We start from the raw sequence: 22,657 nt of genomic DNA, 5'->3' as shown, positions 1-22,657 counted from the left end.
GGGAAATTGGCAAATGTGAGATTTCATTCCGTTTTGAAGCTCAAAATTTTGGCTAATGCTGAAGCAATTATCTCTTATTACTGAGAAATGTAATACCCTAAAACATGACTTTGTTTTTTTCTGGTTCTCTATTTCAGATTCATATTAAAAAGATTACAAACTGATCACAGAAATCTGCTTTAGAGGAAAAAGAAAGAATCCTTAAACTTTTCCGATAAAATCTGACATCCTTAACAAGTCACAAATTGAAAATACTGAGCATGCACCTTATTCCAAATTTCTTTCATTTTCACTTGAACTCTACCTCTTGTGAAATCTACTGTAGAAGAGAAGATTGTATTGACCCCATCTTACCTGATCCATCCAGAAACTGATGCTCCACACTGATAATGTTCGTCTGAGGCTAAAGTTGTCCTCCACTTTAATGTGACTTTACCATCGTATGGTTACAGAGCCCTGCTACGCTTAACCTGTACTATTTTGATAGTATAGTACTATAGAGAAGTTGTACATATTGTTACATTCCTTGAAGAAGAAGGAAAAAAAATATAATTATTGTTAAATATGTTTTATGAAGGGGGTACTTTCGGAGTTCCATTTATTTTCTATGACAAGAGCCCTCTTTTATAGACTGTCAGGGATATATATTAAAAATGTTAGGGATATTTAATTTATTAAAATAATTTGAAAAGTACATATTTTTATGCAGTAAAATTTTAAATTGATATAGTTTTTTTATGAATTCTCTAGTTTAAGTTATCTTTCTACATTTTCCTTTGGAGATGCAAACATAAATTAATACCATATTTCAACTATACTGCCATGTTTAAAAAAACCCTAGATTAAGTTTCTAAATTATGTAGTTTTGTACACAGAGTGTGAATGATGTTCAGAGGCATTAACAGAGCTCCGAAGAGCATTTTTCTTTGGGGCTATGAATTTCCACTATGTACAGTTTGTAGCCACATGAAAAGCATGCTGAAATGTCTTGTTTCATATTATGTACAAAATCTGCAGTGATTTTAGATTGAATCCATTGCATTTTAGAAGAATTTTTTCAATTCCAAACAGTTCTTTCTAAAAAACTTTGTAGACATTTCCTAGCCTGGACAAATTCATTTTCTGTTCTGAAACAAGAAAATCATTCTCCAGCTTTGCTTTGGAATGACAGAGGTTAACTTTGATCAAAAGAATTAATAGGAGTTAGATACATTTGGTCTACAGAGGTCTGCTTTTAAAGTTGTTACCTCAGTGTGTATTTTAGATACATTACATACTCATTACAGTGAGTAGTTATGGTTTATTTTCTTCCATTGTTCAAGAAAGAGGTTTCAGTTTGACTCCTTTATTGATCAGTGTTGTAATTCCCACTGACTTTTACTAGGATCTGAATTTGGCCTCAAGTTAGTACCCTGCCTTTTTGTTTCAAGGGAAACAACAGTGATGTTAAATGGATCAGAAACTTGGACAGGAACAGAAAGTGATTTGGATTAGATCCAGAGTGGAATTGTTGCAGTACTAATGATGCCACTGCTCTTAAGAAGTCCTTCAGCTTATGTGCTTATGTGTAATGACATGGCCATGGCAAAAATTAAGGTACCCGGTTAGAACAGTCAGGAAGAAGAGCAGAAATTCCTCTCTTTAAATAGGAACAAAGTGCCTGATTGACACTGGAGGGAGGCATCTACCCTGGCTTAGGGATTCCCTGCTGTGCTGTGAACCAACCTCCTGGAATTGACATTTTGAAAGCTGGCCCAGTCTTTCCTGCAGAAAAAAAACCCTTCCATTATCGCCAACGTTGAATCATCTAGTCTGGAAAAGACTTTTAAGTTCTTTGTGGTCAGGGCACAGGTGCACACATCCTGTTGCAGGGTCCCTGATCTAGAGCAGGGCTCTTGAGTTGTTATCTGCAGCATCAAAGTTTGACTGACAGATTTGGCCTCTTTTTTACGATGTATTTATAAGGAACAGGAGCCTAAATCTGACTCGCTGGCACTGCAAGCCATCACCACGGGGATACAGAGCCAACCTGTCTTTCCCTCTGGCTTGTTGGAAAATTGTGTTACAGCTTTGACAGTTCAGGATATTCAAGAGCTTAACTACTTCTACAGACTGTAGCCATTTTGTTTTAGCTATGTAGTCTGGGGACACAGGGAAGACAGGGTTTGTACACAGCGCTAAGACCTTCTGTGTAACTTGAAGAAATGTAGAAAGCTACCAGGCAGGCCTTGCTTACATTTTTGGATTGCACTGGATGGTGTAAATAAAATGTTACTTGGGAAGCTTGTTTTGCCTGTAAAGACTGTGGGCATAAGCTAAGCACTGGCCTCATAAATAGGGTTTATTTTTGGATTTAGGAATGTGGATGGATAGGGTCTGAATCCTGTGTGAATTTAACTTGTTGGGATGCCACAGCCTCGCTTGTCATACATGATGCCGTACCATCAAAGTATTGCCATGTGATGGCTTTTCATCACACGTTATCTAGCAAATGCCTAAGCAAGTATTTAGGTTTTCTTCTCAGCTGTGCCTGTGAATGAATGATGCAAGTAATTCAAACCCTAGCTATTTATTACAATTTAGATTGCAGAAATATGTTGGACATCGCAGTTCTTAATAGAAGTAGTTTTGCTGACAGTGATTGCCATCTTTTTCCATTAGTTCAAAAGTTTATTGGTACCACTTATTTAAGAAAGCTGTGTGCTTATTCTCCAAGCATCGCTGTTCTTAATGTTTCACACTAGTTGAGGTGAATCATTGCTAATATATTTAAATATATAGAACCCTGACCACAGTGATTGTAGGACTCTGGTTAACAGTATACTTAGTTTTCAAAGATGTTGAGATGAAACTTATCAAAGACAACAAAATAACTAGTGCTTGGCAAAATATGTGGGTTTTTTCTAAAGATTGTTGCATTTTTATTACATCCTACTAGCAGAAGTTGGAAATACTCCAGGCTGCTTTAACACTTTAAATGTTCCTGAGCTTATATGTTCTCTACATAAATGTGCCATGCTAATATAAATTATGTTTTGTCAATTGAGACCTGGTGTAATCAGATAGATAGTTCTGCAAATTTCCTTGGACATCTTGTTGAGAAATAGAAAAAGGGAAAACTTTTTCTAGCTACTTATTTCTGCTTTAGGCTTTCTGCCTTTCAAGTTCCAGTCCTTAAGTCTGGCTTAAGTGGTGCAAGTCTTCTTCCTGGAGTTACAGGGAATGCTTTGACTCAGCAGTCATCAGCTTGGGCACTGTTTATGGTGGGTGTGCTCCAGAGGGGCTGGTGTCTCTTACACATCTCAGTCACAGCTTACAGTATTACCACAACAGTTCCTCAGCATCTTAAATCCATTTCCTGATATCTGGGGAGGTTTTTTCCTACCTGTATTTAATTTCACATTATTTTTGTTGTGGCCTTACAAATACCCTCTAGGCCACTAAATCTTAGAGTAATCAAATCATGGAAAGTATTTCAGAATAAACTGCAATATCCTATGATCCTATGTTCCTGTCAGCTCCTTCTGATGCTGTTAAAGCTCCAGAAGAGGGAACTTTGTGAAGCCAAAGGCATTACCAGAAACCTTCATTATCTGAGCAGATTATTCTTAACTTCTTATACTGGATGCCAAACAGGCTGGCTGGTATGAGTGCTGGCTTTTCCAAGCTGAGGAGGGTTGCTCTGGAGCAAGGAGATACAAAAGACTTGGTATGACCTTGCTCTGCTTATTCAGTAGATAGTCCTTCTGAAAGCTTTGTAAATAATGTGAACAGGATGTGATCCCAAAGTAGCACTTTTTATTTTTCAATTAAGGAGTGTTTCTAAAGCACTGTATAAGCTTTGCGCTTTTGCAGGCATCTCAATCATGCATTCATACCTGTAGAATATCTTCTCATAGATACATCCAGGTTTTCTTAACTGAAAGGTGTCTTAGAAAAATTCCAACAGATAACCATATGATTCATGGACCAATGAGGGACTGGCTTCTTCTGTTGTATTGCTGCTCGTACAAACAGTTAAAAATGGTTTCAAAAGCAGCTTTTAAGTACCTTGGGTCAGTTTAGAGCAAAGCCATTTATACTTCTGCCCATATGATACACAATTCCTTGAATGGGCTGGAGTATGATTAGGTCTTTGGCAAAACTGAAGAACTGTGTAACATCTTTCCTTCATGTTTTTTTTTCCTTAAGTGTATTATCACTTCAGTAGTCTCTAGTTTTTGTTGGAAATATTTGCTCCAGATGAAGTATTGTAGTAATTTGTAGTTTGCTTCCAACTTGGCCAATACTATTCTAGCCTTTGGGTGGGGAGAACGGACCTTGGCCCCTGACAAAACCATAGGTTCTACATTTGTTCTTAGTGTAGGAACTATGTATTCTGAAAAAGCTAAAGTGAGTAACTGTAGTAGAAAGGGGGAAAGCCCTTGTGTTTTTAAATCATCTTTGCAATCACCAGCATAATGCTGAAAGGCTATTAAACAACTGGTGTTTTCAGGCTAGCATTGATTGCTGATGTAAGAAATTGGTCTTTTGAGTGTCACTTTTCTGACCTTAGTGGCCTCTTAAGGGTTTTGCCGATTTCTGCTGTAAACAGTGAGCTGCTGGAACTTTTGAAGTAGCTTAATTTTGAGAACGATGAAGTACTCCTTCAAGGGGACAAACTTTGATAGCCCTAAAAGGAAGGTAAGCAAGCTGCAAGCCCTTCATTGATTTCACTGATACTGCACCATGGGGCACTATGTATGAAGTATTTTCACTGCTGAAGTGAATTGGGTGATCACTGGTGCTGGATTCCTGTTAGGGAAAAGGTATACAATTGGGCTGCAGCTGCCTGCAGGCCAGGAGCTTGTGCCAGTAGCAGGGGTGGAAGCAGGTCCTAACTGGAATCCTTCGCCTTCCATGGATCAGTGCTTTCCTTGTTAAAAGGGGAACGTTGCTCAGCATCTGCTGAGAGGGAAACATGATTCTCTTCAAGCCTTAACAGTGGCTGAAACACACAGTACTGTAAGATGCACTGCCAGCATATTTGGTATTTTAAGATACAGTCATTTCCTTAGGCATCAAATTCTAGTATTGAAATATTATGTCTTACTGTAACCAGTTTATTCTTGTGTTGTTCTGGAAACTGAATCCTAGTGCTCATGTTTCATACTGAACACTGCTTTCGAAAGTTGTCATCTACCATTTTCAGAAGGTAGTATTTGAGATGGTCAGTTTATACCCCTTGCCTTGTGGCCCTTGCAGCTGCAGGCATTGCCATGAGCCCACCCTTGTAGCCAAATGAAACTACTTTCTGTCTGTGTTCATTGACCTGCCACATGTAAGGGTGGTTGTTAGAATAGAGATTGGTTTAAAACTTGCTGCTATATTTGGAAACCTGATATGGGTCATGTTAATTGTGCCTTTCATCACTGTTTCTTCTGTGTGCCAGAGTTGTCCATGTATATTTGAAGTAGTCATAAAAATAAACCTGTTCTCCAGTTCTTTCATGAAAGGAGAGGACAGTTTCGTATCTAGAGACAGCTGTTGCTTTACCATTACGATACTACAGAGATCCATATGTTCACCCAATCCAAGGCAAGGTATTCCAATATTATTCTTCAGTAAAACTGCTTTTTGGTGTCACTTAAACCCCTCATAATGTAGAGCTTATGCCAGTATGTGCAAAATAGCTGCAGTAAGAGTTATGCTAAATAGACTTGTTGCAGTTAAGCTACAGAGATGTACAAGTACCGTTGTTTTAGGAATGTACTGCAAAAGTATTTGAACAAAATTGCTAACATGTTTACTGTTGTAAATATTTTAATAAAAAAAGGACACTTCAAACTTTTTTACACAATTATCTACAATAAAGAGAAATTTACAACAATTTACAAAATGCTCTTTTCTTTACTGTTAAGACAGCTAAGATAAAATGAAAACAGATACGTGAAGTCCTGGATTTATTTCACTCTGTACTTATAAAAGGAACAAAGCATTTTGGTGAAGTTCCATCCACATGCCAAGGAGATCAAGTAGAGCATGATGAGAAGGGCGAATGGATACAAAAGAATAGCTGTGTTCTTCAAAAAGGGCAATGCTGAAACACAAACAAAACCAAAGCAAATATGAAGCAGTGCCCTTTCCAGGAAAGTGCTTCATGTAGGATGGCCATGGGGAAAGACAGCAAGAAAAAAACAGTGCCACTCTGCCCAACTTCTGCTGTCATCTCTGCCCTACTAGTCCTACCACCATCGCAGATCAGAGTACTTGAGGTAACTGGGAGAGGTAACACCCTGGGAACTGTTTTATCTTAAACTCACTACAGAATTTTTATCCAATGCAAATGTTTTAATTTGGATTTACACAAGAACTAGAAAAACAAGGTTTACAAGCCCTGCGGTCCTACAGAGTTAATACAGGGCAGGAAGCTTGCACAGTGAAGAATGTAATTTTTTGGTTAAGATATCCACACAGCTGGACAGGGATTGGTAAATTTCTATCAGACTTCTTTCACTACAAAGCTAGAATTACTTCAACACTCAGCTGAGTCTCTTGTATTAATTTACAAATTAACATGCTGAAATCATGCTCTTGTTTTTAGTCAAATAGAAAAGAGGCTGCCATTACTCACCACTGTATCCTAGGAATGTCACATAGATGTAGTAGCCAATTGCAATCAGCCATAATGTATTCCCAACAAAATAGCCAATGACAGAATCAGATATGATGACATCTGGAAGAGACAACTGCTCTCAGCTATTGTGACACAGCGTGACTCTGAAGCAAAGCACCCAAACTATTCTACTTACAGTTGATGAAAAACAACTGGATAAAATGCAAAATGACTAGAAGTGGATAGAAAGCATTCAGATGAACATCAAAGGCATATCCCCACTCCACATCATAGTCTCTGTTTTGCTGCTTCACCAAGTACTTATTAGAAATGAACCTATATGAGAAGACAATTGAGAATGTTGTTAATGTGACTGTAGAGCTGACTGACAAAGCATTGGTTTGAGACAGTAAGACAGGTGTGATCCTAGCTCTACCCTGACAAAGTTTCCACTATCTGGGAGAAAACACACAAGAATTATGAGGCCAGGCTTTTGTCAAAACTATAATTACACCCCTTGCATTCAAGAGGCAGCTGAGACATTCATGGTAATACAGAAACAAAGCTTTGTTTTAAAAAGATCAGTGCTACAATTTATCACTGCAGTCACAAGTTCTTGGGTTGTACACACAGGAGGTGACTTCAGAGAAGTGCCTGTACACAATCAACACACACCTCCTGCATGGATGGCTTAACTCACCTTCACAGAACCACTGCACTGCAAGCACAGAAAGAGGGCAGGGATAGCACGGATAAGGTGAGCCCATTCTTGTTTTTGAATACAACTACTAACAGAATGTGCACTGCCTGGTCTGACAGGCTGAGAAACGAGCCTTAAGACTTTTGTTTTCTCCAGCTGAAGTTCCACTGACATCAGAAAATGTATCCCGTTTATAAGAGGAACAAGAAGTCAATCCATGCTCAGAAATAAGAAATTAAGAGACCAGAGCTTTGTGGTAGCTTCCTCTGATGTACTTTCTATGCCAAGGGCAGGGTCAGAAGGAGGCAGAGCCGGGGTGCAAGGTGGAGAGAGACAAGAAGGGGTTCAGACTCACTAGGAACAGAGGGAGCTTTTGAAAAGAAAGTGATCCTGCACTGGAAGAAGGGACCTGAACCGAACTGGAGCCAGGTGATGGGCAGCAGGGCCTGCAGGAAGCTGATTAAGGGACAGAGGAAAACTAGCAGATGTTGAATGTCTTTCTGGCTCAAGAGACTGCATCCAGAGTCACAAATCACTGGAGGATGCAGGGAAGAATTACTCTATGCTCTTTCCCAAGCAATTTATGGGTTCCTGGGCCAGACAGCAGAGTAGGTCAGAGGGACCTTTCATCTGTCAGCTACAGTTCTGGTATGTGCTTCATCCTGAATTTTGCAGTTACAAATGGGAGTTCCTATTGTTTGAAAGGAATCTCCCTTTTCTGATCGCTATTGGTTTAAGATGTCTGCTCTGTTCCTAAGAACTCAAATTTAAATGCTCTTACTTCCTTATGTTCTTGGTAAAATAAAAATGTTTTCTTTGTTCCCCCCCCTCCTTGCCACAGCCCAGAAACAGTGACTTCCCACTGTTTCATGGCTCCCTTGCAGGTGTGGGACACATCTATGATGTGCTGAGGCCCAGGTTATAAACTTACTCCCTACTTCTCTCCCCTTCTTTAAGTCTCTGGACATTACAGGCTAAAACTGGCAGCAACCAGCAAACATGCACAAAATAGAACCAACATTGCTTATAGTGGAAACAGCTAAAATCTTCAGCAGTAAGCATGAGCCAATTGTATCTGCCTTACTTAAATACAGTCATCCTTGGGCTTACCTAAGCTGTTCAACCAAAATAAGAAATGAGGTAATATTGGTTTTGATCACCACAGTCTTGATTTGGCATTACTGCTGAAGATTAACCAGCACAGGAAGAAAGAAAATAAGTTGAAATGTTCATCATAATACAAGCTTTCTGAGCATTCACCTTTTGCAGGAAATAACAGTAAAGAAAAACATGCATCCTTTTTTAAAGCAACATTTTGAAACAATTACCATGACAGCACAAACCAATCTATAGTCAATACATACTTTAAAATGTTGGCCCAAAGAACCAAGTGTCATGCAAACGGCACAGGATGATCCTCATCTGATCAGCAATACTGAACTAGGTTTCAGCTCCCGCTACTTACCACATCAGAGTTGCAATCAGGAGGCCAACACCTACACAATCGATGAATACAACCCAAAGTAGCAGCTTTATTGTTTCAAAAAATCCCATGTCCAGCACAAATCCAAATCCTACAGTAGACACTGAAAGGAGAATGAGGTTATTTAAATCAGCAGTGAAAAAGAAAGCATGAGATCTTATACCACTATGTCTTTTTGAGTATACTGTTACAAAACATCCAGTTTCATTCTTATTTTTCCTCCCTGAGATTTTCAGTCCCAGACCTAACTTCTTCCTCACCCAAAACTAAGCATAAGTCTATTTATCCATGATATAATCCCTTTCACAAATTGGAGAACACTCATCTGTACTTGAGCTTAACAATGTAACAACAAATTCTACTGTTTCACCCAAACTCCTTTTAAAAAACGCCACACAAAACTACAACAGAACATACTTCTGTTTATAAAAGCTCCCTGTTAACCCAAACCATGTGTGTGGTGATGGATACATACTTTTACTTTAGAATTAACAGTTTTGGTATTACTAAAAGCAACGTGCTATGTAACAGAAGATGAATAGGGTAAGACTTATATTTGCAGTTCAGTCTAAAAACTACACAAGAGGCTTTGTTTATACCTTAATTCTGCAATATGCAGAACCTCACTAGGGCCTTTACTGCAAAACCAGCATTTTATCCGTAATGTTCAGATAAACCAGGTGTTCATATTTTTTTAAGTAAAGCATCGCTGTATGGCATGGCTTATTATTACTGTCTGTGAAGTTACAGGGAATTATATAGTTTGAAATGCAATAGGAAATGAGTTGCAATAGAGAGAACAACTCAAGACTACATAGTATTAGTTGTCTCCTCCATTTTCTAATTCCAACTTTAACTTTGAAATGGTTCGGTCATTTTCTTCTGTTCAACTATATATATATATATATATATATATAAGTCCATAAAGATTGGATAAATCCATATAGACTGGTCCTTTTGTGTGTTATTAGAAGGGCCACAAATGTATATTCCTAAACTTTCTCTGCCTCTCTTTTATGCAATTCCCTTGCACTCACCGCAGAGCCAGATACTGAGAAGCACTAAGAAAGCAGGATCATCTCTTGCCCATTGGTCCTTTGTCTGTTTTCTGTAGTGAAAGTTCCTATAAACCCTCTGTGGTGAAGTAAACAGGTAAAGCATCTGCCAAAGCGCAAACTCGAAGTCCATCTGTCGGAAGTGGAAGAGCCTCCGCAGGTACTTGTAGCGCTTCGCTCCGGCTGTGTGCCTTGCGGCATCCCTGGGGCTCAGCACACCATTGCCCTGGTTCCGGGAACTAACTGAAGTAGTTGGCAGCATTCCGCTGAAGAAGGAATTTCAAAAGATGTATTCGGCTTAGCACATAACGAGGACTAAAAACCACGATCAGGCCATTCAGGCCACGTAAGTTACAAATGCTATGCGCAAGTATGAACTGTGACAGCCACAGGCGAGCCCGCCATGTCTTGACAGTCCCTTTGCCGACTGCTAGGGAGAGCAGTAAGCGGGAAAGGTGGAGCAGGGACCTCCGCTTCACTACCGCCTGCCAGGCAGCCCCAACCCTGCGGCCCCATCGCAAAAGCGGGTCAAGGCCGACGGGCCCTACTGCAGGCGAAAGGCCGGAGGGCGCAGCCAGGGGCAGGGGAACGATTACCGGTCTCTCCGTCCGCTGCTCAGCCCACACCAGCCCAGCATCGCCAGAAGCGACATCCGTGACCGCCCCACAAGCAACAGCCACCGCCCTCCCAGCGGGACCCGCATCTGAGCGCCGGCTGGGAAGCACCGACATCCCTCACTCCCCGCCAGCAGCCGGGCTCACGCCACCGCGCCGCTCGTTCCTCGGCGACCGGCAAAGGGACGGGACCTCACCTGCTGCTGCTGCTGCTGCTGCTACCGCAGCACGACCCTCACCCGGCGCTGGGGCCGCAAACCGCCCCCCAAACCAGCAGCCTTCCGGTAACGCTGGTGACGGAAGCACCCCGCTTTGCTTCCTGAACCCACCCCGCCTCTTCCTCTCTACCGCCGGAAGCGGCGATATGGCTAAGGGCGGCCAGCATGGCGGTCCTTGCCGGTAGTGGTGTCTCGGTGGGCCGCAGCGTGCTGTAGAGCCGGTGTTTCCACCATGCCTAAGTACTATGAGGATAAAGAGGAGGACGGGCAGGCCTGCGGGGGGGTGAGGGAGGACCTGCGGCAGTGCCTGCTAGAGAGCCCCTGCGTCCTGCAGGTGAGCGCTGCCGCCCTCCGGGGTAGGGTCGCGGCCCTGGGGCTGCAGTCGCCTCCCTGGGTTTAGGGTCCCCCGAGGCTTCTGTCAAGCCCCTTAATTCGTGTTTTGGGAAGGTTAAGAAATGGCAGCTTCAGAAGAAAGCACGAGTCACCGTACCATGGCAAAATCCCGAGTAGAGCTCATCGGAAGTAGTTTGGTGTCTTACTGAGCAGCTTCTGCGATCCATTTAAGTGTGTTATCCTTTGTTTTTCGTCTCACAGGAAAATAAAAGCCCGAAGCAGTGCTTGAGGGAAGGACATTGTAGAAGTTTGCAAATGACGTTTTTTGCATGCAAAAGATCGATGGTGAGTGTGGTGCTTTTCCTGCTGGCGGCCTGCGTGCTTGCCATCCTTTTCCCTGTTTTCTGAAGAAGACCACTCAGATCAGTAAAACTGGTGTCATTAAGCAGAATAAGTCCTGCCTTTGAAGTCTTTTCAAAATACAGATGTACATCTGTACATGTGAAGAAAAAGGGGAGTATAAAAGAGTTGGAAAAATGCACATTTGAATAGGTAAATGAGGCATTTTTGCTATTGTTTTTATTAAAGCTTTGATTTAGGCAGTTTAGTAGGTCAGGTAATTGTGAAATAAGATATTGACAAGCTAACTTTTGTTTGAGGTCGTTGGAAGAGATCTGTATGGAGAACATTTAAGCAAATAGGTTGTGCTGTAGAAAAAAGGCTTTCACTGATGAAGCTGGCTCTTGCATTCAAATTACACTATTCTTAATTTTCTTAGAGGACTTGAGTTCATAATAAGTAACAATTTGGGGTTTTTTTAACAGCCATTAAGTATGATAGTGTGAAGTCAGTTTTAAAAATGTAAGTAGATAAAGTTTCCCGTATTTTATCCAGAAATGTCTTGGTTGTGTTTCCACAACATTTAAAAAAGGGTTAGGATGGTGTAAGGTGGTATCAAAACTTTCTAAGCATAAGTAGTTCAGGGCTCACTTTTATGTATAGGCAGCGTGGTGCATAATGAAGAACATGCAGCTAAAATGGTACCTAAAATTTTTTTTCCATTCTGTATTTTTATTAAAGTTGTAGCAGCTCTTTGTACACCTCCTATATAAACTGTATTAATACATAAAGTGACAAGTTATTATTATTTCTGTGGACAGGAAAAAAAATGTGTATTTAATGCTTGAAATATCTGTTTGTTGTGTATATATATATGTTGCAGCAGTGATATATGTGTATCATGATGTGCCTGTATTTCTGTCTGTAGATTGCGAAGGGAACCTGATGAAACTAAGTTTCTAGGCAAGTGTCTCCTGTCATGCAGGAAGAGGCCTGGCTCTTACATGGTTGTATTTAACTGCCCCAAATTCTAAGGCTGATGAGTGACATTTTTCTTGTCCTGTGACATCTGTAAATTTCAATAATCCTGCTCTGCCACATTTGTTACTTGGCATAATAGTGAGGCTGAAAGAGTATCCAAAACCAAGTTAGATGCTAAATGCAGATGTAATTTATAGTATGCTAAAACCCTGAGGGGGATTGCCTAGATTCTGTTTTCTTTCTAAGGAAATGTAATGTCTTGGACTGAAGTTTACTTTCCTAATATTTGAGATGTTAAAGTAGGATTAAGGTTTAGAGTGGAAGCTGCTTGTCTTGGACAAGCTGTGTCATCGTGTAATTTAGCTCTTTACAAGTTTTGCTGGAATTCTGAAGGAAGGTTAGTTAATGGAGGTAAAATACCATCCTCAGATATTAGATTGAGTACAGCTGAATTGCAGTCTGAAACTGCCATCTACAAGACTGACTAAAGTCAGAAGAATTTTCCCAAGATCAGAATATGTTTTTCTGCTGCACTGGCAAAGAACTTGCAGTTTAGCTTGTGTAAGTGCGCTCTGTAGCTTTTGTTTTAGCTTTACTGTCCCTTTTTGCTTCCATTAAATGCCTTTTTTGTAACTGCCAAGAATAAACCCACAGATTTCACAAGCTGAATATTATTTCAACTTTTTACTGTGGTTTGGTTGTTTTGTTGTTTTTTTTCCCTAGAAACTTCTTGTATTTAAGTTACCCTTTTCTTCACTGACATTTGCAGTGATTCCCACTGTTCCTTGCCACCCCACTATGATATTCTGTCATTTATGTTATTACAGAGAATGCATATCACATATTTTTAATTTTGAGTGAAATTCAAGATAATACAATGTCTTTTTCATTGGAAGAACCCCATGACTTGTTGGCTACGTCACTAGTTTTCTTTACAATAAATTCTGCTGTATTTTGGACTTTGTTCTGATGTTACAAAGTGCCAAGATTTCACAAGCACTCTAAAGCATTTCTTTTGCAAAATGCATGTTTTTAATATATTGACTTCAATTTTCAGTTGGATACCAGGGCAAGATTCAGAGGAAGGAAAGGATACTGAGGTCCCCATGAAGAGACACAGCCATGGGAAATCAGGGCTCATCAGGACTTTACACAAAACAGAGACTAAAGGAAGAAGACTATCTGCTGCATCCTTTTATACAGTAATTTCGTGGAAGGTACCTAATCCTGAGTATTCCAATAGATTGACCTGGATGTGCATTTAAATGTTAAAATGAAGGCAAGTGTAGAACTGCAAGTTCTGAACAAAATGGGGACTTGTCACGCACTTGCAATAAAATACATAAAATCCAGAGTAAGCTGCAGAACTTATCATTCTGTTTTGAAGTGAAGTTGTCTTTTGTGGTTTCACTAATTCTGAACATGTTTACTCTTACACGTAACACAAGATACGAAATTGGAGTTCACTCAGCTGGTATCCCAGAGGATACCTCAGGATAGAGGTGTTTGAGTTGAATGAGTTTCTGAAATGTATGCAAGCTATTTCTACCCCAGTAGGTTTGCTACCCTATAAACCTGCACTGACATGTAGGAGCAGTGGTTTTCCAGTCCCATATGTACCAGGATGGCATCTCTTTCCTCTTGCTACAAATCCCTTTAATGTGATGATTGATGTGGATGGTTATTAGCACTGTCTAGTCTTGCTGGGCAACTGGGTTTACATTTGGTTACTCTAAATTAAAAGATGTCTGATTTATCTTTCAAGTAGTCTGTCTTCTTTATTGTATTGACACAAGTCCAAGAGAACAATAGCATTATCCTAATCAGTGACTTGAAAGCTGGATGCTTGTTTGTAGCTAATTGTGTATCTTTGGATGGGTGAGAAAGGTGTTCCTCAGGCCAGCAGTTGAGGAAACCATGGCAGCTAGTACTGTGTTCTAGAAGTATTTACAGCAGTATGTGAGTTCCTCTTGAGATGACCCTGAATGATCTTTCTGCATTATTTGCCAAGCAATTGTATAAATACTAATCCAAATGAGGGATGATCTGGACTTTGTTTATAGAAGTAGTGTATACTTTGTGTAAGCAGTATTCTCATTTTTACTTTGCTACTTCTCTCTGAAATCTTTCGTTTTTGTTTATGGGTATAAAATACTTATATTCTCGTTCACTTAAATGGTAACTAATTCCTGCTATACACTTCTTAATACTTGCTCTTCCTTGAGAATATTAGTGCTTAGTCAAATTTCATATAATTTCGTAAGTTATAAAACAACTGAAGTGAAAAAAGCAAAGAAATTAAGAAGGAACTATTGTTTTACTTTCCTTTGGTCAAGTATGGCTGTGGCAGATCTCTCTGAGGTATGACAGTATTCTTCAAGATGGATAACATCTATCAGGTAGTCTCTCTTGCCCCACTCTGGTAAGGAAGTAGGATTTATGGGGGTAACAAGCATTAAATAGTGCTTAAACCATGACTGTGATCAATACTTACTGGTTCTCTTTAAGAACTTGTTTCTGAAGAATATTTCTTCTTCCTTTCTTCAGTGTGTCTGAAGAAATAAATGGTACTATAGCTCTTACATGTGGAAACTCGAATAACTTCAGACAAGCTGATCAGAAACAAGATTAGGAAATAGGAGAGGTGAGAGAGTCATAGTAACTTCTTGGCTAAAACTTATAGCCATGTGGCTGATTTACATTTAGTCTGAACAGATGCATGCAACACTTAAGCTTGTGAAATTGATAACTTGAGTGAATGAGTGTGTGTTGATTATTTAATTCTGTCTGTCTTAAGCAACTGCAAAGTGTGTTTATATTCCATGTATGTGTAGGATTTTTTTTGCAATCATAAATCAACACCGATTTCACATTTTCATGTTCTGTTGATTAAGTGAAAGCTAGTTCATTTGTCAAAGTGCTGTAAACATACTTTGTTTTCTCTAGTTATCATATTATCTCTTTACATATACTAAAATGATAAATTGGTACTGTATAAATACTGTATATTATAGTTACAGTAGATAAATTGTATATAAATATTGTAAGAGAATTGTAGCACTCCAATTTCAAGTTTTTGCTCACAAGTCTTCTCCCTTTGGGGAAAAAAAAAAGACCTTAAAAAAAAGGGAGTAAAAATAAATTCAAAGCCTATTGGCAGGTAGTTGAATGTCAGTTAGGGAGAAGAGTGGGAATGGTATGTGGGTTTAGTAGTGAAGGACTCTTCCATAGTCTGCCCTGTGAGAGTGGGCTATAGGCTTTCTTAGCTGTAATCCCTTAAGTCTCACCTAATGGCACTGCGGCAGCTCCTTTTGGAAAAGAGCAGACAACTGGTTAGTTTTAGCTAGTTATTTCCGGTGAAGATCAAGTGATACATTTAAATGCAGTGTTGCTACTGGACATTCTGTTAATTTAACAGAATATGTGTTTTGATATAATGGAGTCCTGGTGTCGAAATGTCCTAATAGTTCATAAAGCTGGTTGGACAGTATAAATACGCATATAATACATATCAAAATACTAACTTGCTCGAGAGACTGTGATTGTTCGATTCAGTATTGTGTAACATAACATTCTGTCTAAAAATGACTAATTATATAATTGTCTTGGGCTTTTGTGCACTGTCCTACTTGAGAGCTTTTAGTTTCTTGTGTGAAAAAGAATTAGTTTCATTAACAGAAAGCCCAAAGTACTACAAATTTGTGTGTATGATTCCAGCTTTTTCCTTATACACAAAGTGTTTTAATTTGAATATATTGGTGTTTTTAAGTCTCATGCTTTATAGTACACCACTGGCTTTTATTAAAAAATACTTATTTCTAGTCTGTGGTAGATTTTGTGGGATTGAACATGTAATGTGTTTGAATCTGTGAAACTGGACTGCGGAGAGCAAAAGGTTGAAGTGGTGCCAAAGGCACTTACTGGTTTTAGAATCACAAATATATGCAGTGCTAATAATTTGTATTGTTTAAATAAAGGACAGTATGCTGCTGTAGTTGCTTCTATTTGTTTTACACAGTGGCAGAGTCAAAGGGTGTTGAGTGCTGTCTTGATTCATGTTGCACACTGCCTCCATCTGTGTTAGGACCTGTCTGCATTGCTGCATCTGGTTTCATCAGTTAATGTGTTCTCTCCATGGTCCGTATTTGTAGTTATGTAGCTGTAAACACATACAGCAGAGCTACCCACGTGTTTATTCTGATAGAAAATAGGCCATACTTATTTACTCTGGTTTGAAAATTCTTTAGGTCATTAAATCTGTTCTTTCAAGTTAGTATGAAGCTAAGCACATTGTTTAAGCAGAATCTGTTTAATGAAGTCCCATGTTCACATCTATTAAAAAGAGAGAGAAAGGGGTTGGCATTTAACAAGTATGCAATTTTGAAAGTTTTTCTGTTTCCAGAATGTATGCGTTTGTATTACAAAGGGCTTCATTATTCAATGGTTGGCATGAGAAATTGGTTATGTATTCTCTCTTCACTTCCAAGTTTCTGGGGAGTAGCAGGTTGGATGATAGGCTTTTTTCATTAAAGCCTTTTTTTATTATTCCAGTGGAAGCCTGAAACAAACTAGACTGACACCTTCTGCTCCTAAGAAGAGCACTAAGTGAAATCATCTTCTAAAATTGCAATCACAGAATGTAGGTGGTAAGCAGTATCTGTTGTTTAAGCCTTTGGTTGGAAAACTTAGAAATATAGAACTGCAGCAGCTTTGCTATGATGATGAATTTCACATGTCCTCATGCTGCCTTAGTGCTTGATATGTGGTCATTTAAAATATGTGTATTTATTCTAAATCAGTATCTCATTGTTTAAAGCTGAAGAGTGTGACAGTTTTAGGTTCAGTCATAAACTGTACTTGACAGAATAGTAACCAGAAACCTTAAGATCTTTTTTCCAAATGTGCATGCTGAATTACCTATTTCTGGCATAGTTTTGCTGCAGATATCTGCAGAAAATTGTCAAGTCCTGTAAGTGGTATACTCCACAATGACTTGGTTGACACTCTGAGGGAAGAAAATTCTGATTTTGCATTATTGGTACTATTACTTTGAAAGAATCTAGGGAAAAATAGTGAATATACGAGTTGGCTTGTAAGTTCTAAAGAGAACTGTGCTACTGTGAAAGTGTATTGTGTTGTTGTTCATTATCATGAAGGATGAGGAATACTGACTTTTTCTGTTAGTTCACGGCAGGAATCTTTGAGGCTCTTTCAGCGGGAGAAGTTCTGAAGTCTTTCTGGTACGTAGGTCACAGACATGTAATACTTGTTAGATACTGCCCTTGAATCTTGGGCTCTTGATTCTGTATCAGCCATACCTCTCTAATGGCTATAGCAGGATGGCTTCTGGAAGTCTGAGTGGGAAGAAATCTATTGGAGGTTGTCAGGTCTCTGGCATGCTAAGGAAGATGGAGGTAAATAGTGTGCTGAGGGGAGTCATTGTCTGATGCATAAGCTTTTGCATTGCACAGTGTAAAGGCAGAAACTACATAAAGCCCTTCATCAGCTGAGATTGGGCATCTGGTGAAGTGTCCCTTCCCACTTTATATTAGCAGTCTAGGTAGGAGTTTGACACCCTTTATCTGGTGTGACCTCCTGTGAAGGCTTTTATGCTAGAGAAAGGCACTTCCTCTTGAAAAGGGCATAAAATATTTTCTTTAGTGTGTTCCAATAGCTAGTAATCCTGCTTTCAAAAGTGCAAGTCTGTCTGGTGATCAGAATTTGACTTCAGCTTTCACTTGCAGAAGAAGGGATGGGGATGGCTCTGCGAAAGAGGTTGATCCTAGGTTGTATTTTCTTGCTGGGAATGCATTTCAAACTTGGGCGGGGGGGGGAAGATAAGTGTGATCTTAATATTTTTTTGATGAAATGGGTGGATTGACTTCCTGAAATCTTGTGTTATGCCTGTCTTCCTTAGTCCCTTCACATATTTGTAATCTTTTAAGGAGATAAATTCCCTTTTATGTTGTCTGGGGTTTTTTCAGTGATCTACATATGGGTGAAATCCCCTCTTTCTTTGTATGCTGTTGATGTGCTTCTGAGACTCATACTGCATTTTGTGACAAGTGGTAAGTTGGGATCTTGTGTTCAATTCCTTGTCCGTTACAATCCCAATGCCTTTTTCAGAGTCAATAGTTTTTCAGTCAGCTCTTTCCCCAGTGTTCAAGGTGTGGCTTTGTGTTTTCCTGCATGTATAACCTGAGATTTGGCTATAAAAAATAATAATCATTTTGAACACTATACTGTACCAGCTATTCCAGAAGTCCTTTGTGGTGGCCCAGTTCTTCATCATAGTGCCAGCTTTTGTGTTCTCCACAAATATAGTCAGCAGTGAGTTTATACACACTTATACATCTTTGAGGAAAATATTGAGTAGTCTTGAACCTGGTAAGTGTCCCGGGGCAGCTCTCGAAGTACCTCTGCTCAAACACGACTCCCTTCTGATAATCAGTTGTAATTAGCTACAGATAAGCCGTGATGTTTTATGCTTCTTAACGCTGCCAAGCTCTATATGGAAATCAGAGTGTGCTAGTGACAGTGTCTGCGTGCTTTCTAGCCTGTTCTGGCCAAGTATATTTAATGTTTTTATGAGAGGATGGCTTTAAGTTTGTGTGTTATGCAGAGGAACTCCTATTTTCTGTCTCCTTGTTTAAAAACATGGCATGTGTTCATTAGCTTTGTGCCAAACTATGACCAAAGATAAATGTTAAAAACCCCGTATGTTTGACAAGGCCTTGAAAATGCATCTTCTAAGTTCTGTGTGATCTTGAAGAGGTGCTTGCGTAGAATTTCACCATTGACAGGTGGAAAGGAAAGAAAAATGAAAAATTCAACGTGCATCTCCTGGCTTCTCCATCCAGATTCAGATCATACTGAGGACTTGACCTGGCAGCTTCCAGCACTGGGGAGCTGCAACAGGCAAGTTCAGATTCTTGCAGTGGAGTGGCGTTGGGACTGACTCTGCTGGTAGTTGGCAGCTGTCCTCTGCGGGTCATGCCCGGTTGGCTGGAGGCATCCAGAAGAGTGTGTCTGTGTGTGTATCTCCCAAATTCCCCAGTTCAGGGTGTTTCTTGTGTGCTGGAGCCGCTTGCAAACCTCCAGGGAGTTCCCAGGGAGTAGCTCACAAGTAACCTGCCTTTCCCTAGGCGTTTGTGCGCCATGTGAATGTAACAGAATGAGTCAAGAGCTGGACTGTGACCTCTCCGTATGGTCTTTCAGATTACACTTAGCACTGCTTGAGCAGGTTAAGTCTTACTGACAGCATCGTGGTGTAGAGATTGACTAAGAAATGGAGCCCTGGCTCCAGCTACATGACAGTTTCAGCAACCATAGCTGGTTGATCCAGCTATCAAGTGGCTTCAAGTGGGACTTCAAGTGAATAAGGACAAACAGAGGAAACATGCTGACATTTTTATTAAGAGAAAGAAAAAGCTATTCTGGATTGTTATCTCAAATTATTTGGCTCAAACGTCACATCCGCGGTGCGGGTTCTTCTCAGCCCCGTGACGTTTTCTTTCTTAGAATCCCCAGTTCCTGCCTGCAGGTGATGTCACAAGCGAACGCAGTTTCTGTGGGTTTGGATCCCCGGGGGCCGGGGATGACAAAGCACCAAGGGGCCGGCAGGCAGCCCGGCACCTGCGGCCCTACCGACGCAGCCTTGTTTCAGCCCTGCCGGGAGGGAGCACCATGCGGTCCTTGCCGTGCCCGCCCCCCGCGGCGGGGCCCTGCGGGGCCGGGCGGTGCGGGGGCCGGGCCCAGCGGCGGGGCGGGGCCGCCGCTCCCGGTGCCGTCACGAGCGGGCGGGCGCCGGCGAGCGTCGGGCCGGCGGAGCCGCTGAGGGTGCGGGGCCGGCGGTGGCAGCTGTGGCGAACCGGCGCTGCGGAGGTAGGCGGGGAGAGCCTGGCGGCTCCGGGACCGGCCAGGGGCTGCGCCGCCTCGGCGTGAGGCGGGCGCCGGAGGGAGAAGGTGCACCGCCGGGGCTGGTGCGGCTGAGGCGGGAGGCGCCGCTGACAGCTCCGGGTGAGGGGGGGGGGGGCCGTTGGCCTCGCCTCGCCGCCTGCCGCCGCTGGGAGCGCCTCGCCCCCATCTTGGGGAGGCCTGGCACCCCGGCTTTGCTTCGTGCCACGGCTTCGGTCCTCGCTGTGGTCCTCTGCGGCGCGGTGCTGCGTGTGACGGCGTCGCTGGGTACGCGCTTATCGTTGGTCAGGGTTCGTACTGGGAGTCGGCGGGAGCGTGGGTGCGCCGTGCCGGGCTGCCGTGTGTGAGTAAGGGCGTTCCAACAGCTGTCTCGGGAAGAGATGCGAGCGCGAGACGTCAGCAAAAATGGTGAGGTTGCTTGTAATTTTGATTTCCTGTGGAGGTCTGCGGAGACAGCTGAGGTTGTTCAGCCTGGAGAAGGCTCCTGAGAGACCTTCCCTTCTAGCAGCCTTCCAGTCTCTAAAGGGGGCCTGCAAGAAATCCAGAGGGAGTTTTTACAAGGGCATGTAGTGACAGGGCAAGGGGGAATGGCTTTAAACTGACAGAGGGGAGGTCTAGATTAGATATTAAAAAGAAGTTCTTTAATGTGAGGGTGGTGAGGCATTGGAACAGGTTGCCCGCAAAAGCTCTGTCTGCCCCAACCCTGGCAGTGCTCAAGGCCAGGCTGGATGGGGCTTGGAGCAGCCTGGTCTGGTGGAAGGTGTCCCTGCCTGTGGCAGGGAGGTTGGATGACCTTAAGGTCCTTTCCAACCCAAACCGTTCTGTGATTCTGTATTTTAAGAGGGTGCTTGGAAGCTCAAGTGCGTTCCTGTTTTCAGGTATTTTTATGAGATCTGTGCTTTCTGATATTCACCTGGATGCTTTTTTCACAGCTTTGTGCTGTGACATGGGTTTGTTGAGCAGCAGGCTGCCAGTCCCTGTGTCCCCGAGGTATTTGTGGTGGGCCACACTTGTAGTACTAGAGTTACCCCAAGGCAAGGTAGTGTGGTTGCAAGTAGTTGAAAGTAGTGCTCTGCCACTTCACACCCCAGTGCTTCACACCGGTGCCCAAAAGGAGGCATGGAAACTGCAGGAGGCACCATCCTGAGGTGGGACTGTCCATTCAGGGTTGGTAGCAGGAGTTGGAAAACGGGAAAATCAGGAAAATGAGTGTCTGTTGGCAATTGTTGTCTGGTGACATGTAGTGCTCTTTACTGAGCTCTGCTTTTTCATCAGTAGTGCCATCGTTTGGGGAGCAGGAGTTGAAAAGCTGAACTTTGTGAGCACAGAGTGCAGTGCAGAGCGACAGGATATTGAAGAACATTTAACCTCCCTCCCTTAATTTATTCCAGACCAGCCTTTTTGATTCCTTTCACAATGTAGAGAAGCCTTAAAAGGAAGCAGATTGTATGTTTAGTTTGGTGCATATTTCAGATTTTTGCTCATTTTTGAAGCTAGAATATGGTTGTGAAATATAGAGAGGCCTTTTCAGTACTGATGCACCATCATCTGTTTCAAATGGCTTTGATGGAGCAGTGTAAGAATGAAGCTGCAACTTCGTCCCAGTGCCATACGTTTTTCTGTGTACAGTGGGTAGAGGCAGTATATGCTGGTTGAAGCTCAGGATGGGCTGCATGGATGTGAGAGGGGCTTTTCCCTGAACCATCAGGCACCATATTGACAATTGCTCTCCAGCTGCAGGCCAGTATCATTCTTTCCTCAGAAGTCTGTGTTATTGAGCTTGTCTGCGTTGGCAGTAGAGAGCTAGCTGGGAAGGTCTTGTGTTACTTCTTAAGCAACAGCAGCAGAGACTCTTCTGTGTTTGTATGCTTTCAAACTCTAAAGGAAGGGGGATGTGGTAGCACAACCCTGCTGTCCTGGGAAACAAGGTGATTTTTCCCCTTGAGAACCACTGATTGCTTGATGCTTTTTTCAAAAGATCCTAATTAAAAAACTTATTAAAGCTTTTCCTGCTTCTGAAGATTTTAATTCAATGGGCTATCTTGCTTCTAGGAACTCAGAGAATGCAGTGTCTTATCATAGAATCGGAGAATGGTTTTGGTTGGAAAGGGCCTTAAGATTATCCAATTCCAACCCCCTGCAATGGGCAGGGACACCTTCCACTAGACCAGGTTGCTCAAAGCCCCATCCAACCTGGCCTTGAACACTGCCAGGGATGGGGAAGCCACAGCTTCTTGAGTAGCATGTTCCAGTGCCTCACCACCCTCACAGTGAAGATTCTCTTCCTTATATCTTGCAGATTTTTTCACAAGTCTCTCTGGCTTTCAGTGCAAGTGGGGAAGGGAACATGTATTTTTGGCAAGACCCTGAAGTTCAGTATTCTTGAATGTAGAAGTTCTGGCACTTTTCCAAACTTTGGGGT

General features: G+C 41.7%; 3 protein-coding genes across 5 annotated transcripts in view; 2 read left to right on the top strand and 1 right to left on the bottom strand.

Annotated features, from left to right (window-relative positions):
• The window catches only part of MGAT4A (alpha-1,3-mannosyl-glycoprotein 4-beta-N-acetylglucosaminyltransferase A), an 83,391-nt gene extending 77,513 nt beyond the window's left edge, over window positions 1-5,878 (top strand). For all 3 annotated transcript variants that reach the window (XM_065677656.1, XM_065677657.1, XM_065677658.1), the window contains exon 16: window positions 138-5,878. In XM_065677656.1, the coding sequence (XP_065533728.1) occupies window positions 138-164 (27 nt within the window). In that variant the 3' untranslated portion in view covers window positions 165-5,878. The remainder of the gene's footprint in view (window positions 1-137) is intronic.
• On the bottom strand, window positions 5,785-10,920 carry UNC50 (unc-50 inner nuclear membrane RNA binding protein). Its single transcript, XM_065677659.1, has 6 exons — window positions 10,645-10,920; window positions 9,816-10,099; window positions 8,761-8,881; window positions 6,792-6,931; window positions 6,614-6,715; window positions 5,785-6,079 (listed from the first exon to the last, which is right to left on the bottom strand). Exons 2-6 carry the CDS (start codon window positions 10,093-10,095, stop codon window positions 5,943-5,945), a joined length of 780 nt encoding a protein of 259 aa, XP_065533731.1. The 5' UTR covers window positions 10,096-10,099; window positions 10,645-10,920; the 3' UTR covers window positions 5,785-5,942.
• LOC136013575 (cytochrome c oxidase assembly factor 5) lies at window positions 10,780-14,082 on the top strand. Its single transcript, XM_065677660.1, has 3 exons — window positions 10,780-10,999; window positions 11,260-11,343; window positions 13,376-14,082. Exons 1-3 carry the CDS (start codon window positions 10,898-10,900, stop codon window positions 13,415-13,417), a joined length of 228 nt encoding a protein of 75 aa, XP_065533732.1. The 5' UTR covers window positions 10,780-10,897; the 3' UTR covers window positions 13,418-14,082.
• The last annotated feature ends 8,575 nt before the right edge of the window (window positions 14,083-22,657 follow it).

The sequence above is a fragment of the Lathamus discolor genome, chromosome 4 (assembly GCF_037157495.1).
Source record: "Lathamus discolor isolate bLatDis1 chromosome 4, bLatDis1.hap1, whole genome shotgun sequence".
NCBI classification, from domain to species: Eukaryota; Metazoa; Chordata; class Aves; order Psittaciformes; family Psittacidae; genus Lathamus; species Lathamus discolor.
This window is presented reverse-complemented; position numbering and strand designations above follow the sequence as displayed.

What these genes read in the sequence shown, in the direction of transcription:
- UNC50 (XM_065677659.1), bottom strand. Translation starts at nt 10,095, where the DNA reads ATGCTGCCAACTACTTCAGTTAGTTCCCGGAACCAGGGCAATGGTGTG. An exon ending in CTGATTGCAACTCTGATGTG is followed by an intron (nt 6,932 to 8,760) that starts GTAAGTAGCGGG and finishes CTTCTCATATAG; the next exon opens with GTTCATTTCTAATAAGTACT. An exon ending in GACATTCCTAGGATACAGTG is followed by an intron (nt 6,080 to 6,613) that starts GTGAGTAATGGC and finishes TTTGTGTTTCAG; the next exon opens with CATTGCCCTTTTTGAAGAAC.
- LOC136013575 (XM_065677660.1), top strand. Translation starts at nt 10,898, where the DNA reads ATGCCTAAGTACTATGAGGATAAAGAGGAGGACGGGCAGGCCTGCGGG. An exon ending in AGAGCCCCTGCGTCCTGCAG is followed by an intron (nt 11,000 to 11,259) that starts GTGAGCGCTGCC and finishes TTCGTCTCACAG; the next exon opens with GAAAATAAAAGCCCGAAGCA. An exon ending in TTGCATGCAAAAGATCGATG is followed by an intron (nt 11,344 to 13,375) that starts GTGAGTGTGGTG and finishes TTCAATTTTCAG; the next exon opens with TTGGATACCAGGGCAAGATT.